General features: G+C 37.2%; 1 protein-coding gene across 5 annotated transcripts; it reads right to left on the bottom strand.

Moving 5' to 3' along the window:
• Positions 1-30: 30 nt before the first annotated feature.
• LOC18447188 (Ankyrin repeat family protein) lies at positions 31-6,092 on the bottom strand. Of its 5 annotated transcripts, none has more exons than XM_020675421.2 (4): positions 5,963-6,092; positions 4,887-5,069; positions 2,756-4,432; positions 31-796 (listed from the first exon to the last, which is right to left on the bottom strand). In XM_020675421.2, exons 3-4 carry the CDS (start codon positions 4,295-4,297, stop codon positions 404-406), a joined length of 1,935 nt encoding a protein of 644 aa, XP_020531080.2. In that variant the 5' UTR covers positions 4,298-4,432; positions 4,887-5,069; positions 5,963-6,092; the 3' UTR covers positions 31-403. The 5 variants fall into 5 exon arrangements, with proteins under 5 accessions (XP_020531080.2, XP_020531081.2, XP_011628124.2 ...); XM_020675422.2 differs by having other exon boundaries at positions 4,950-5,069; XM_011629822.3 differs by having other exon boundaries at positions 4,955-5,069.
• Between the last annotated feature and the right edge of the window lie 8,541 nt (positions 6,093-14,633).

Genomic DNA, 14,633 nt, shown 5'->3' with positions numbered 1-14,633 from the left:
TATTTGATAACCATGGCCAAAACCCAAGCATTTTTAAAGACCTCTTTGCAAACAAATGGTGTTAGCAGCAGCAAAAGATAACACGATTACAAAAGCAATGCCTGAAAACACGGGAAAGAGAGATGAGAAACCCCACAAAGGAAGCAGAACCCAAACGAAGCCCATAAACAAGAAGGACCCAACTTTTGGTGGGGTTATCCAACATACACATTAAATTAGAAAACCAAAAAAGAAATAGGAGGGGGAAAAAGATATTTGGCCTCTCCCAAATATCACATCATACAATGGCAGAAGCTCCCATTAACAGATATACTAAACCCATTCCTCACGCTATGAAAGCTCTTCTACCAATTAAACGAATCAATCATCAAATCTGAGATCTTGTCAATCAAATGCTCTAAAACTACTCATCTGGTTCGCTGAGATGTTGCCCCTCCAAATTGTTCCGTGCCGCCTGTTTCTTACCCTTCTTGTTTTTGGCCTTCTTAGCCTTCATTCTCCTCTTCTTCTCATTTGCATCTACCCAAGTGTAATCTGAGGGTATATGAAAAGGGTCCGAATCATCCCTCAAATGGCTTTCAGATGATTGGGCTTCACTTGATTGGCCTCGACTTCCTCTCATCCATGAGACCCACGAGCCGGATGATGTGCCAGATACCTCAGTATCTTTGGCTTTGGTGTCCTGGAAATAAGCGGGGCTTGAAAGTGGGGTTGAGAACTTTTCGGATGGTTGAAAATCCTCAAACTTTGTGAAAGTCACGAGGACCCGGATGGTTGGAACGATAGGAATGGCAACCTGAGAGAGAGAGAGAGAGAGAGAGAGAGAGAGAGAGAGGCCACACATTATAAACAGTAAGAGAAATGGTGGAACATATTCTAGATAGAAACTATTTATCTTCTGTGATGAATATAATCTTAGACTGATGCAAGAAAATGTTGACCACCACCCCAGAAGAAAAAAGAGGAACCCCAACTATTGGAAATAATAGAACTCCATAAGCATTGGTTCATGCTGGATTCTCTATCAAAATTTAGGACATTGATGACTGGTATCATCATTTCAATAAGCAATTTTTCTTTTTCAACTATGTTCTTTGATTTTTTTAGTGCAAATTTTTCCAATGCATGTATCAGCACTTACGGGTCTAACTCCATTTATATTTTGTGAATCCTCAGCAACAGACTGAATTCCTTGAGACTTACAATGGAAACGTAGAGAATTCAACATTCTAGGTCCACGAATATCCAGGAAACTTTTAAGGATACCACCCAACAGAAAAGCTTCAGAACAACCAGGTTAGTGTGAACCCAAAACGAGATTTGACTGAATACGTCTAGTAGAAAATAAAATTAGTTCTGAGATGGGATCATTTTCTTCTGATTTTGGCCATAAAGATAAAGGTTTGACGATGATCGAAGAAGCCATGCATGAAAATGAACTCCTTTAAATGATGTGACACATTCTTACGATGAATGATTAATTAATATTGATGGTGCATGATGAATGACAATATTTGGATAATAGTAGAAAATGGCTAAGGACGGCTGAACATAGGCTATATATCAAACCCAAGTCCCATGATGCTTCTTGGAGAAGATACACAGCTCAAGTTTATCATCACTCTTTTTTTTTTTTTATGTACAAGAAGATAAATGGTTGCATCAAATCTTAGCTCACAAGCCTGACTAGGTCTCAGTGAATGAGTCTAGCTGACTTGTGGTTTCTTAGGTTATAATTTTATGGAAATAATGTGTTTGTGTGTATACCCAAGGCAAGCCGACTAATATGACCCAGAATCTACGTATATAGAATTGAGCACTAGGATGTTCAATCCACGGATGGTTCTTCTAACTGGAGGTGGTCTAAAGTCTTTTACAAGGAAAAATATATAGTTGCTTGCCATATAACAATTAAAGAACAGCATGACAGGATGCACAAATACTGGATCATTTGTTACCATGCAAACAGACAGACATGGTAAATAGGCCAGAAAACACCATGTTCTCAGTAGGTTCATGAATGAACATCAGAATGTCGTTCAAGAATATCAATGGTTTAAATGTGAAACATTTGTGCAACATCATGTTCCCAACCAGGATGAATCAACCGATCAGCAAAGTATATTCTAAAGTGTGTGTATAACACCAGCCAATAAACACACAAAAATCCGGGTATGCCAATATGATACATGCAGATTAACACTGTTAGAGCAAGCTTGTTATATCTACAATAGTATTTGTTGGTTCTCTGGGAGATTTCAGATTAAATGACGGCCAATATAAATTTAATGGGCAAGAGGGATATATTGGAATAAGGATACAACCAGAAATTTGCCAGCATATTGATACAAAACAGACAAATTGGGAAACTGGGAATTAAGAAGACATAAAGGATATTAGCACAAAACAAAGAACTAACAAGTACATAGGAAGAGTTGGGGATGTTAGTCACAAAAACAAAAGCTTAATACATATACCAGATGATACCAACCATGGAATCTCATTAGAGTGTATCAGACAACAGATATAACAGCGACTTCATGGATAAAGCCTCTAAAAATGAATAAGTCAATACATAGAATCTTTTTTTTATTTTTTATTTGAAAATGTCTAGAATCATTACTACACCAGAAATGCAGATGTTATGACACAAATCAGGTAGGATAATATCATAGACAAATTAGTAAATTTGAAAACAGATATGCGTGTGAGGGAGATTGAACAAGAATTTGCATTTCTTTTTTTTTCTCGTTACCTTGACAGGAAAAGTCCCAGTAGGTAGTTTGGTGGTCAGAAGCTCCCTCAGTCTCCTTACAGCCTTGACCTTATTCGCCAATATATCAAGCAAAGGAAGCAGCTCCTCAGTCTTTAAAGGGAAGTCCTGTGTTAACCACAAAACAGGTTTTAACCCCTTCTTATACTCGCTCTCATTCTTAGGCTCGTTCCCCAACCCACCGCCCTTCTTCTTCTTCTTCTTACTCTCCTTTTCCTTCCCAAACTCACCCGACCCACGATCCAAACTCCCATTACTGTGACCCCCACTCCCCTCTGGTCCCAACTTTGAAAACTTCTTCAAAATCTTCCCCTCATCACCACCACCACAATTCTCCTCGCCCTTCACCCCTGAACCCTTCTTCCCATTCCACCCAAACCAAGCCTTCTTCTCTTTAACAATCCCATTTGAGCCATTTGAGCTGACCCCACCACCACTATCTAGACCCTCTTCCTCAAACCCATCCAAATTCCCCATTTTAAGTGCCGAATCAAGCTGTGATTTCTCTTCAGGGGTCAACACATCCTCATATCCCTCTCCCCCATTTGAGTTCCTTTTCTCCTCTTCAGCCACGAATAGTTCCTCATCGGTCATGGCCCCTGGTACCCGCCTCGACTTCACACTAACCATCACATTGAGCATGTCATAGACCTTAGCTTTCCAAGGCCCCACCATCTCGGCTCTCTCTTGTCGCCTCCAATTTAAGTGGGGCAAGAGCTCAGCTTGTGTCACATCGATCCCCGGTCTATACATGTTTGTTTGTGACATTAGGGCAACTTCATGGGCCACCTCTGCCTCTGAGGGCGCGCTTCCTGCACCTTCGAGTGCGTCATGAACCTCCTTCTCCTTGTGTGAGAGCACCAAGAGTGAACCAGGATCAAAACCATCGATTTTAGGGTCCCCCAAGAAAAGGAAGCTCTGATCAGACCTATGGATTCTAAATCCATCGAACCCTGCAAGAGTGGTATCGGCCCTAAGGCTTGCCCCCCTCTTCCACACCCTATATGTATCAGAGGGAGCAATTCGTGAGATGAAGGGGATCACTGAGCTCTCAAAATGGAATGAAATCTCCATGTAAAAATCTGGCATCCTAGATAGCGCACCAACAATGCGAGGGAGTCGACGGGTCCACTTGGCCCAAGCCAAAGGTTGGTAGTGTCGAGCAATAGAAGCTGCTATGCCTTCTTGGCGAGAACACACAGCTTCTTGGAGGGCCGACCATCCTGAAGCATTTTGAAGGGACCAATCTGCGCCAGCAGACAAGAGGAGATCCGCGGAGATGGGGTCTTTGAGGCGCACGGCGAGGTGGAGAGGTGTTTCACGAAAGGGAACATCTCGACGGTCAATTACGGACGAGAGGGAGTCGGCAATAGATTCGGCATTGATGGACTCTGCTTCAGTGGTGACTTCACCTGGGCGGGGGAGGCGAGGGAGGGAGGAGAGGAGACAGCGGAGGGCAGCATGGTCCTGACGCACCACAGCTAAGTGAGCGGGGCTGTGGGCATATTTGGACCAGTCCTCCATGGTTGGAGGAGGAAGAGAAGGGGACGGTTAGTGTTGTTTTTCTTTGGTTATGATGGTCCCTTTTGATTCTTCTGTCTAATAGTCGCTTCTTTCTTGTTGGAGATGGTTTTCCAGGTTGGATATATGGTTATGGGCCTGATAAGCAGAAAACATAGAAGAATTAAGTAACAGAACAAACCATGGTTCTTTAATCATTCTTTGCTTTTGGGATGATACAGTTTTAATGTACAATTTCGAACTTGAGGGGGGGGAGTAGTAGTAGTCGTGTTAGTAGAACACTAAGTAGAAGAACAAGTTATGATGCATCAACTCTTGTTTAAGTTTGGGGATGGTTCAGCTTGAATGTATGGTGATGGGCCCTATAAGAAGAGAAAGTAGATGAACAAGTTAGAGTGCCTTGATATTTTTTAGTTTTGGGTATGGTTCAGTTTTGGTTGATAATTATGAACTCAATAGCAGCAGCAGCAAAATAAAAAACACAGAAAAGGGAAAATGGTGGTGTAGCAGGGTAGCAGTAGTAGAATAGGAAGAAATACCCAAAAAAAAAAAAAAGGAAAGGAAAATGATGTAGTAGAAAAGGAAGAAGTACCCAAAAGAAAGAAAGAAAGGAACATCATGGTGGTAGTAGTAGTAGAAGAGGAAGAAGACGAACTCAACAGAAGAATAAACCTTGACCACTTGAATCTTCTTGGGAATAATTCAAGTTGGAAGTCGGATTAAGGCGCTCAGTCCTTCTTCCTTCTAGGGTATGGTTCAGGTTGTGATTATGGGCCTGTAAAGAAGAAGAAGGATATCAAGTACAAGAAGAAGAATATCAAGAACAAGAACAATTAGCCTGGTTCTTTTCCTTCTTTTATCATTTTTCTCGATTACAATTCGGTTCAATGCATGGTTATGGGCTTGGGAACATGATGAAAAACAAAGTAGAAGAACAAAGCCTGGTTATTTGCGTTTTGTAAAGGATAGTTTGAGTTTGTGTCAAGGTTGAGGAGATGAAGCATAAGCAAAGACGAAGACTTCCTTTTTCTTAAAGGGAAGTTCAAGTTTTGCTTATGGCTAGGGCCATAAAGGGGGGCAGGGAGAAGGATTGGCCATGGTGTTTCCTACCTATCTAGGTTTCTTCCTGATATTTGTGGGCTTTTTCCCTAGATCATCGTCGTTAATTGTTTTCATGTCTCTAATCTTCTTCGGATTCGGGATTTGTTTCTGGTTCTGGGTTTTAAAGGGAGATATCAGGTGAGATAACACATTTTTCTAATTTATGAAATTCAAGAGTTTGTTTCTCACTCTACGGTTTCGGCCATGAGAGAGAGGGACTGGTTCTCTTTCTGGTATTTCTAGAAAGATTCAGGTATTAATAAGAAATGAAGCACTAAAAATTAGTTATTTTTCCCTTGTTTAAATTGGGTTTCTTTCTTGAGGAGAGACTCTATTTTGTGAGTTTTCTGGATTCAATGTTTCGAAACAATTGGCTCGGAGATGGGGTAGAGAGAGAGACCAAGAGTGAGAAGTTACAAAGGCGGGGAAATGGGTTTTGGGTTGTGAGCGTGAAATGTGAGTTTGATTGTGCATGAGGGGTGTAGAGAGAGAAATCCGCCTTTGATGGAGGGCACTGGAGCCGAGCAGAGAGCATAGTGTTAGAGAGAGAAATATGGATCTACATACCAGTTCTCAAGTTGTAGAGAGAGAGGAGGAGGCCGCCATTAATGGAGAGAGTGGAGCTTAAGAGAAAGAGCAGAGTCGATCGACAAAGCATAGCATCCCATCCCATCCCATCCCATCCCATTCTTGTGTCTCTCTCTCTCTCTCTCTGTGTTTTTGCTGCAGGTGCAGCTGCTATCACTTTTCTTTGAGAGAGGACGAAAAGAGCCTCCATGCATTACCTAAAAGACATATGTATCCCTAAGCTAAAGGCCTCAATTTCCCTAAGTTCACTTTCTCTCTGTAAATTCAAATTGCACCAATCTTAAAACACCCTCACTCTCTCCATCTCATCATCTCATTTGGCTTTGAAATATTATTTCATGCACAAGGTTTGGTTTTTTTTTTTGTTTTTGTTTTTTTTTTAAAAAAACAAAACACATTTTCATGGACTCATATATTGTAGAAATGCGGGCTTGACAATAAATATATTTTTTAAAAGATCTTAATTTTAAAAAAATATATAATCTCTTAACATGGAGATCATGAATATGATTTTTTTTAAAAAAAAAAACTAAAAAAATAATTATATTAAAAAAAACATTTGGATCCTTAGTTACAATTATTTTTAGAATGACCACCTCTTTGCATCTATCTTTAAGATTGATGTTTTCTACCTTGGGACCGCATACGGTAGAAATGACGTCCTGCACGTATGAAATAATTTTCCTTATTTTCAGTGCATCTACAACGCACAACTCTCTTTCTCTCATCTACCACCTACAAATATCTCACTCTCTCATCTACAACCCATATTGGAAAAAACGGGCGATCTAAGCGGTAACCGCTCAGTTGGATCAATTTTATGGCAGTTTTAATGATCGATCGGTAGTTTTAAAAATATAATCAAATAAATGTATATAAAATCCCAAAAATAATGAATTTGATTTGTAATATTTTTTTTTTTTTTTTTTTACATTATGGTAAAAATTAAAAATTATTTTGATCATATATTTTTCTATTTTTTTGAAATTTTTTAAAAATACCCCTAAGCACATTTAAAATCTATTATTTTATTATTAATTATCAACTTCATTTGAATGTGTTTTGTTTTAATCATTCTTTATATGTTTTTCATATTTTAGTGAATTTTATTTTATTTTTTTCAATAATTTTTTGACTGCCCCCAATTGAAACGATTTAACCAATAGGTTTACTAGTTAAACAGCCTTCAGCCCCATGTTCAGTTGAAAAAAGCGTCTACAACTCATAAATCTGTCTCTCTTTCTACTTTCTTTATTCATTTTGGCCTTTTTTGGCTTTGAAAGAGAATTTCGTTGAAGCTATAACTTACAAATCTCCCTCTCTTTCCTCTTTTCCATTAAAATTTTATATTATCTTTCTTTTTGAAAAAAATATTATTTTTATTTAAAATAATTTATTTTTATTGTCTTTTAAAAAATTATTATGTTTTTTTTATTGTTAAGAATTTCTTGAAGCAATGTTATTATGTGTTCAATCTTTGAAACTGGAACCACATAACTTAGAGAGCTTTAAACATAAGAATTTATATTTTTCTACTTTTAAGTTTCCAAAAATCATTTTTTTCATTTATATGTTCTCTTGTAAACTTAAGTCCCAAATTTTCATTTTTAAAAACATGTGGTTTAAAATAATGGCAAGAAATTTACCCAAAAACAATAATTGTAAGAAAGAGAATAAAAAGCTCTCTCTCTCTAATGGTAAGAAAGAAAATAAAAAGCTCTCTCTCTCTAATGGTAAGAAAAATCTCTCTCCCCACGTGGGCGGCCAGGAGAGCTCTCTCTTAGATGCAGTGATAAGAGCAATTTGTTATTCCTTCAACCGCCTTCTTTCTCTATATTTTACTATTTTAGAGAGAGAAAGGATGATCATTCAAAAGAGAGAGCACTCAAAATAGAGAGAGATAACACTGAAGAGAGAGAGAGTACTCAAAATAGAGAGAGAAAACACTAAAGAGAGAGCACTCAAAATAGAGAGAGAACACTGAAGAGAGAGAGCACTCAAAATAGAGAGAGATAACACTGAAGAGAGAGAGAGTACTCAAAATAGAGAGAGATAACACTTAAGAGAGAGAGCACTCAAAATAGAGAGAGATAACACTGAAGAGAGAGAGAGCACTCAAAATAGAGAGAGAAAACACTGAAGAGAGAGAGAGAGCACTCAAAATAGAGAGAGAAAACACTGAAGAGAGAGAGAGAGAGCACTCAAAATAGAGAGAGAGAAAACACTGAAGAGAGAGAGAGCACTCAAAAGAGAGAGAGAAAACACTGAAGAGAGAGGGGATAACACCGAAGAGAGAGAAACACTGAATCAGCTCTCTTTAAGCAAAACGAATATTCTCTCTTGTATTATTTGGATACGGCTAGTCATTATATTTGTGTGGAATCTGTGTAGTCAATATTATCAGTGGTTGGATCAGCTTGAATTTTTTTTTTTAAATTATAAGAAACATAGATAATAATTGAAAATAAAATATTTTTTTTTAAAAAAAGTTCATTGGATTAGGTTGAACCGACTAAAATCGATTAAATGTTAATTTTGATTGATTTTTTTTTATCAAAACTTAATTTTAATCTGAACTAGACTATTTAGGGCATTGATAAGTGGTCCGACCGACCAGATAATTTTTTTAAACTATGGTCTCTCTATCTTTAGCCCTAATGAGCAAAATCTCTCTTTAGCTCTGACATAAAAATAAGGAAAAAGTTTAAATAAAGCCGAGGCTCTAAACAACTAAATTTGAGCCTACATAAAAAATGTCATTAGAAGAGATTGTTTTGATGCTCAAATATCTTCAAATTGATCATCTCGACATCACGATGCATGGGCAAGAGAATAAAAATAAATTACAACTTTTGAAAATAGTGTATTTTGTAACATATATTTTGACTCACTTTGTTTGTATATATACAAATATATTTTAAGGCTATCACAAAGATTTTCAATATTGAAACCACATTTCTCGATACTATTTAAAAGTAAGCTCTAATTTGATTATTTAGAGCCTATGCTCTATACAAACCGCACCCTAAAAGTAATAACTTTTCTCTCTCTAGCTCCGCTAAGCAAAAAATCTCTCTCCCCAACTCATGACTAGGGCCAGCAATAGACCAAGCTGGGGTGGGCTAGCCCAATTGGCCCGACCTAGGCCACAAATTGTAGCCCGAGGATCAGGCTAGGGCCAGTGTTGGCACAGTTCAGCCATTTCTTTTAGTTTTTTTCATTTATTTTGAGCCCTAGCCATGTAGGCCCTGGGCCTGGGCCTGGGCCTCCCTTATTCACGACGATTAAGGAAATGAGAGAGCCAAAGTTCAACCCCAATCATTTCAACGGCATGCTTAAAATGTTATTTGTTCCTGAAGTCATTTTATTTGTTCCTGAAGTCATACAGGTAGTCACAATGGATAACTTGAGAGTATCATCTCTTTCTCTCTCTCTCTCTTTTTACTTTAAAAACTCTTACTAGTCCCTTTGACTCGGCCCTCGCCGAGGTAATGGGCTTGTCAATTCAGAGCGAACCGGCTATAAGAATGGCCTGTACCGAATCATGTGGTTCACTACAGTGAACTGCATGGTTTTGGACAACTTTGGGGCCATTTCCTTGTTTGGAACCATTTGGAACTTAGGATTCTGTAGATCCGAGCATAGCTACGATGATACTGAGTTAGCTCTCCAATTTCTCTATGGACTTCTTTTTTTTCCGTATCAAATATTTTTTTCTTTATAAAAAAAATAAAAATAAAGAAGAGCGAAAAGATTTCATGCTCACACTAGAGCATACTGAACATTTACATCCTCAGGTAACGAATTCAAAAGTAATTTTAGGACCCCAAATTTGTTTATGTAAATTATTCGATCCGTAAACTAACCTTGATGAAAAACTCAAATCAAAATCTTTATGCACTTGAAAGAAATAATGTCTCACGATATAGCAAAGACTCTCCAATTTTTGGAGGGTGAGATCTTAGTTATAAAAAACGCAAAATTCAAATTTTTATTTTTAAAAATAATCATCTATTAATTTTTAGACTGTTCCCAAAATTTTAGATAAATAAAATCCTCCCAAGTAAGTGTTTTGATTGAGGGAGTAAGTCTTTTGATCGAGGGAGTAAGTCTTCTGATTGAAGGGGTAAATGTATAATACGCCCGATAGGAACATTTTAGCACCCCTTATGAGTTTTGGCTAAGAGAATTCTCAAAAGCCCTAATAAATTCTAGCACACCATAACATATAGTCCACAGTCACAATTACCAGGAAATTCTTAGAAGATAATAGTAAAACCATCCTATTTATCCCAAGCTATCCTAATCCATCTAGACTTTTCCTAGTACCTTTAAATCTATATCCGAACTTATCCTAAATTGTAAGTAAATCTATCCAACCTGATCTAGAACAGCAAGAAAAAGCCCAGAATCGGTAGAAAAATGCAGCATTGGAGAAGTGTCTAATTTTGATCATACCACAACCACTAGACTCAGTGAGACCTCCGGCACCATCTGATGGTGGGCGAAGCTCGATGACACATGGTGTGTCACTGGCCACTATGGGCTTAGTGACGCCGACCGTGTCGCTAAAGCATTTGACTTCCAGATTTTTCTGGAAAACAAATCATGTTTGCTAATTTGAGAGACTTGAGAGAGAGACCTAATTGCCCCATAATTCAAATCCTTGCTGGCCTTTGGCCTTCTAAACCTAGATAGCCAAGGACATTCACCCCTAATTTCCTATAACTATAGTAACGGTGAAACCTTAAAATCACGTGCCTTGGGAATAATATAAAGCAATCAAAATCCTAAGAAGAACATGCCCTAGGTAAAATTCACCTCGGAAGCTCAAGAACTTACTTGGATCAAGCAAATCATTTAGGGTTGAGAATGAAGACACTTCAACTGCTACTCTACCAGCTTTCAAGTAATTAATTATTTCTTTTCTGATATATTTTTTCTTTTAGAATTACTTTCTTTTTATTTTTTCAATATTTTTTTGGTTCTTTTCTTAGTTTTTAAGCGATCTTAAGCCGGTTCTGCCAACAGTGTGTCAAAAAAAGTTATGCTTCTACAGATTCATCATCTCATACACTATAATTCTACCAAGTTTTAATTGAAAAGCACAAACCAGAGAAGATTTCATTTGAATTTTACTGAAAACAAACACATTGCATGAGATCAAAATAGGGAGTTCTTGTCTTGTGGTTACGTCATAAACCATAATCCTTCAAAATCCAAATATGGTTTTCCTTAAAAGATTGGAGTAATTTGGACATTTGCCCTTAAAAAGGTTATTTATGGTATTGATGAGAAAACTGAGGGTTTCATTTCACAATCGACAAAAGCAAGAACAAAAATATACTATATCCTCCCTCTCTCCATTTCAGAAATGCCCCAAATTTACCCCTCAATTTCTAAAAAACCCATCCATGTTGCTGCCCCCTCAAACTCACAAAATGACAAAGGCATCCTTATCTTTCCATGAGTAGGAGAAATTGTAGGCCTACAGTAATTAACGGTTCAGATCACCTGCAAAATGTGTCAAGCCAATGTGGACCAGTCGATTGTAGTTAGGGAAAAGTTTATATAGAGCCGAGGCTCTAAACAATCAAATTCGAACCTACCTCAAAAATTTCACCAGAAGATGTTGTTTTGATGTCCAAATATCTTCAAATTGATCAACCCAACATCAAGATGCATGGACATGAAAAAAAATAGATTTCAAGTTTTGAAAATAATATATTTTGTAATGCATTTTTGGACCATCAAGATTTTCAAGTTTTCATAGATCTCTCAAGCTACACTATTTTTTAAACTTTAAACTTTAAGGCTGTCAAAAAGATTTCCAGCATTAAAATCACATTTTTCGACACTACTTGAAGGTGGGCTCTAATTTGACTGTTTAGAGCCTAGGCTCTATACAAACCGCCCCTTGTAGTTAGGGAGTGTAAAGTGGCGATACTGTAGAAGATTATTTCTGGCATGCACCTTACGTGGGTTGCCAAACGAGCTCTTCCGTAAGCCTATTGGGTACTCCTATTGGAGCATACTGTAAACTTACTCCATAGGCAAAAAGTTACCCAATAAGATTCTTTCCACCTTATACTTCAGAATACATCATAAATTACAAGATGTGTATTTTCAAAAAACAAAAAAAAAATTTGAATTTTGAGTTTCTAGACTCATAGATCTGACCGTCCAAAACGCTGGTGAATTTGCCCATTTTAGGATGTTATTTCATTTCAACCACGTACAGCATTATTAGTGTTTATTTTTTTGGTAATTGGTCACTGAGTTGAGATGATTATATCTCAAGTTTTGAAGTCCTAAAAATACTTCGAAGGTTTTACCCGAGTGAGCAAATAGACAATAAGGTCCCGGAGGTAGCATATAATCGTTTAGATTTAGATATTATGCCCATGAGTCAAATTTCTAACGTGCCCATCATGAAAACATCCTAGAGAAATAAACTTAAAGCCCATAATTTTGAAGTCCTAGAAATATTCTAAAGTTTTACCCGAGTGAGCAAATATACAATAAGATCCCAGAGGTAGCATATAATCTTTTAGATTTAAATATTATGCCCATGAGTCAAATTTCTAATGTACCCATCATGAAAATATCCTAGAGAAATAAACTTAATACCCATGATATTATTGGCCAAGTATTATTTTATTTGATAATTTGTTTCAAGCGGGCTTGATCACATTTCTACAATATGCCGTCCAGGGAAAGTATCCATCTGGATGCAATCTACAATAAGTGTAACTACCTGTCTAAATTTTTTTTAATATAATTATTATTTTTAGTTTTCAATTTTTTTTTCATATTCATGATCTCCATGTTAAAGATTATATATTCTCTAAAAATTTGAATCAAATTATATTTAAAAAATATATTTATTGCCGAGCCCGCATTTCTATAATATACAATCTGACCACATAGAAATCGTGTCCTTTCATTTTTGTTTCTTTTTTTTAAGCAGTCCATGTAGATATAGAGAGAAACTAGATTATGGTGGGAAGCTTTGAGAGAGAGAGAGAGAGAGAGAGAGAGAGAGACCCTCAAATGGGAAGCTTTTGATCATTTTTATCTCCTACGTAATTGAATAGTTAGGTCATTTTCTTTTCTTCTCCTCAATGCCCTCAATTGTATAGTTCTCTCTCTCTCCTCAATTGTATAGTTCTCTCTCTCTCTCTCCTCAATTTTATAGTTCTCTCTCTCTTTCTCCTCAATTGTATAGTTCTCTATCTCTCCTCAATTGGATAGTTCTCTCTCTCTCCTCAATTGGATAGTTCTCTCTCTCATTGTCCTTTTTACTTTATACTTTTCCTTTTCCTTTGCTTTTCTCACGCTGCATTTCTTTTATTTTAGTGCTATCAAAGGTTCCATCCCCACTCTCTAGGGTTTTATTCCCTCTTTTTCCATACCCATCCTAAGAGGGACTTTTAAATCTAGTTCTCGAGGTTTATTTTTGGCGCCTTTCTTTCATGACTTTTGAGGTCTTTTAGAATGAGAACTAGTATTGTTTTGAGTTGCCTATAAAGACAAGGCAAGATTCGTGTTCATGTGGCCTTTAATTGTGGAAAAGTATTTGTGTGGGGCCGGCAGCTTCAAATCTTATCGAAAAATGTAGTTCTGACATCGGAAAATATGCAGATCAATTATCAAGACCTCAACCGTCACAAATCTGGTAAAAAAATGGATTTCAAAATCTTATAAATGGCCTATCTTTACACATCTTTTGGACCGTGAGTTTCAAGAGTTCACAAATCTAGTTAATCTGTCGCCATCCTTGGAGCTTCAAATTCCATACTTAGCCCAAAATACATCAGCAAGTTTTGTAGAACTGCACTTTTAGGTCGGGTTATGAGGTACAGCTTTATCAAATTCATAAAATTGCAGCCCCACAAAAAAACCGCACCAAGTTATTTGATATCCTAATTGGTAAGGGCATTCCCAAAGACATAGTCAGTGCTTTAAACATGGGTTTCCTTTGGATTAGGGTTCTAATGTTTTACCTTTTAAATTAGATTTAAGGGGTCCTTCTCCTTTTGAGCTTTTAGGGACATTTGCTATGTGTAATTATTGACTCTATATTTTTTTTCATAAACTAATGCATTGTATCTATTCATAGTCTATATATAGTGTTAAATAAATATATGAATGAGTGAATAAATGAATAAAAATTGGGGACTTTTTGTCCCTAGAGTGGTTAAACAACTACTACTTCCTAACTCCTTGCCCCCAATGTCCACTCAAAGGCAAACTCTTTTAGTGCCATGAGGGCCCCACTCATGACCTTGTCCTCTCTCTCTCCAAGGCTATTATAAAGCCAGGAATGAGCCACCATGGCCTCCTCTTGTGCACTGACATGGTTGGTTATGAATTGAAGAACTGCAAAAAGGCTTCTCTTGAGTTGTCTTCTTGACATGGATTCAGATCCCCTTTCTTTAAAAAGCTGTCATTTCCTTAAGTCTTACCAAGGGGTCAAGACAGAAAAGAGCTAAGGAGAAGAGGAGATATTGCCCACTTTTTCTCTTTTTCCCTTCTATTGGCAGGAAAGTGAGGCCTTGGAACCCTTATCCTATATTGGCTTTCAATACCAAGAGCCAAAATCATAGTGCAACAAAGTTGAACGCACTGGCCAAGTCGAGAGGTCCAA

Source organism: Amborella trichopoda, chromosome 7, assembly GCF_054954075.1.
Source record: "Amborella trichopoda isolate Santa Cruz 75 chromosome 7, AtrichopodaSantaCruz75HAP2 v2.0, whole genome shotgun sequence".
Lineage (NCBI taxonomy): Eukaryota > Viridiplantae > Streptophyta > Magnoliopsida > Amborellales > Amborellaceae > Amborella > Amborella trichopoda.
This window is presented reverse-complemented; position numbering and strand designations above follow the sequence as displayed.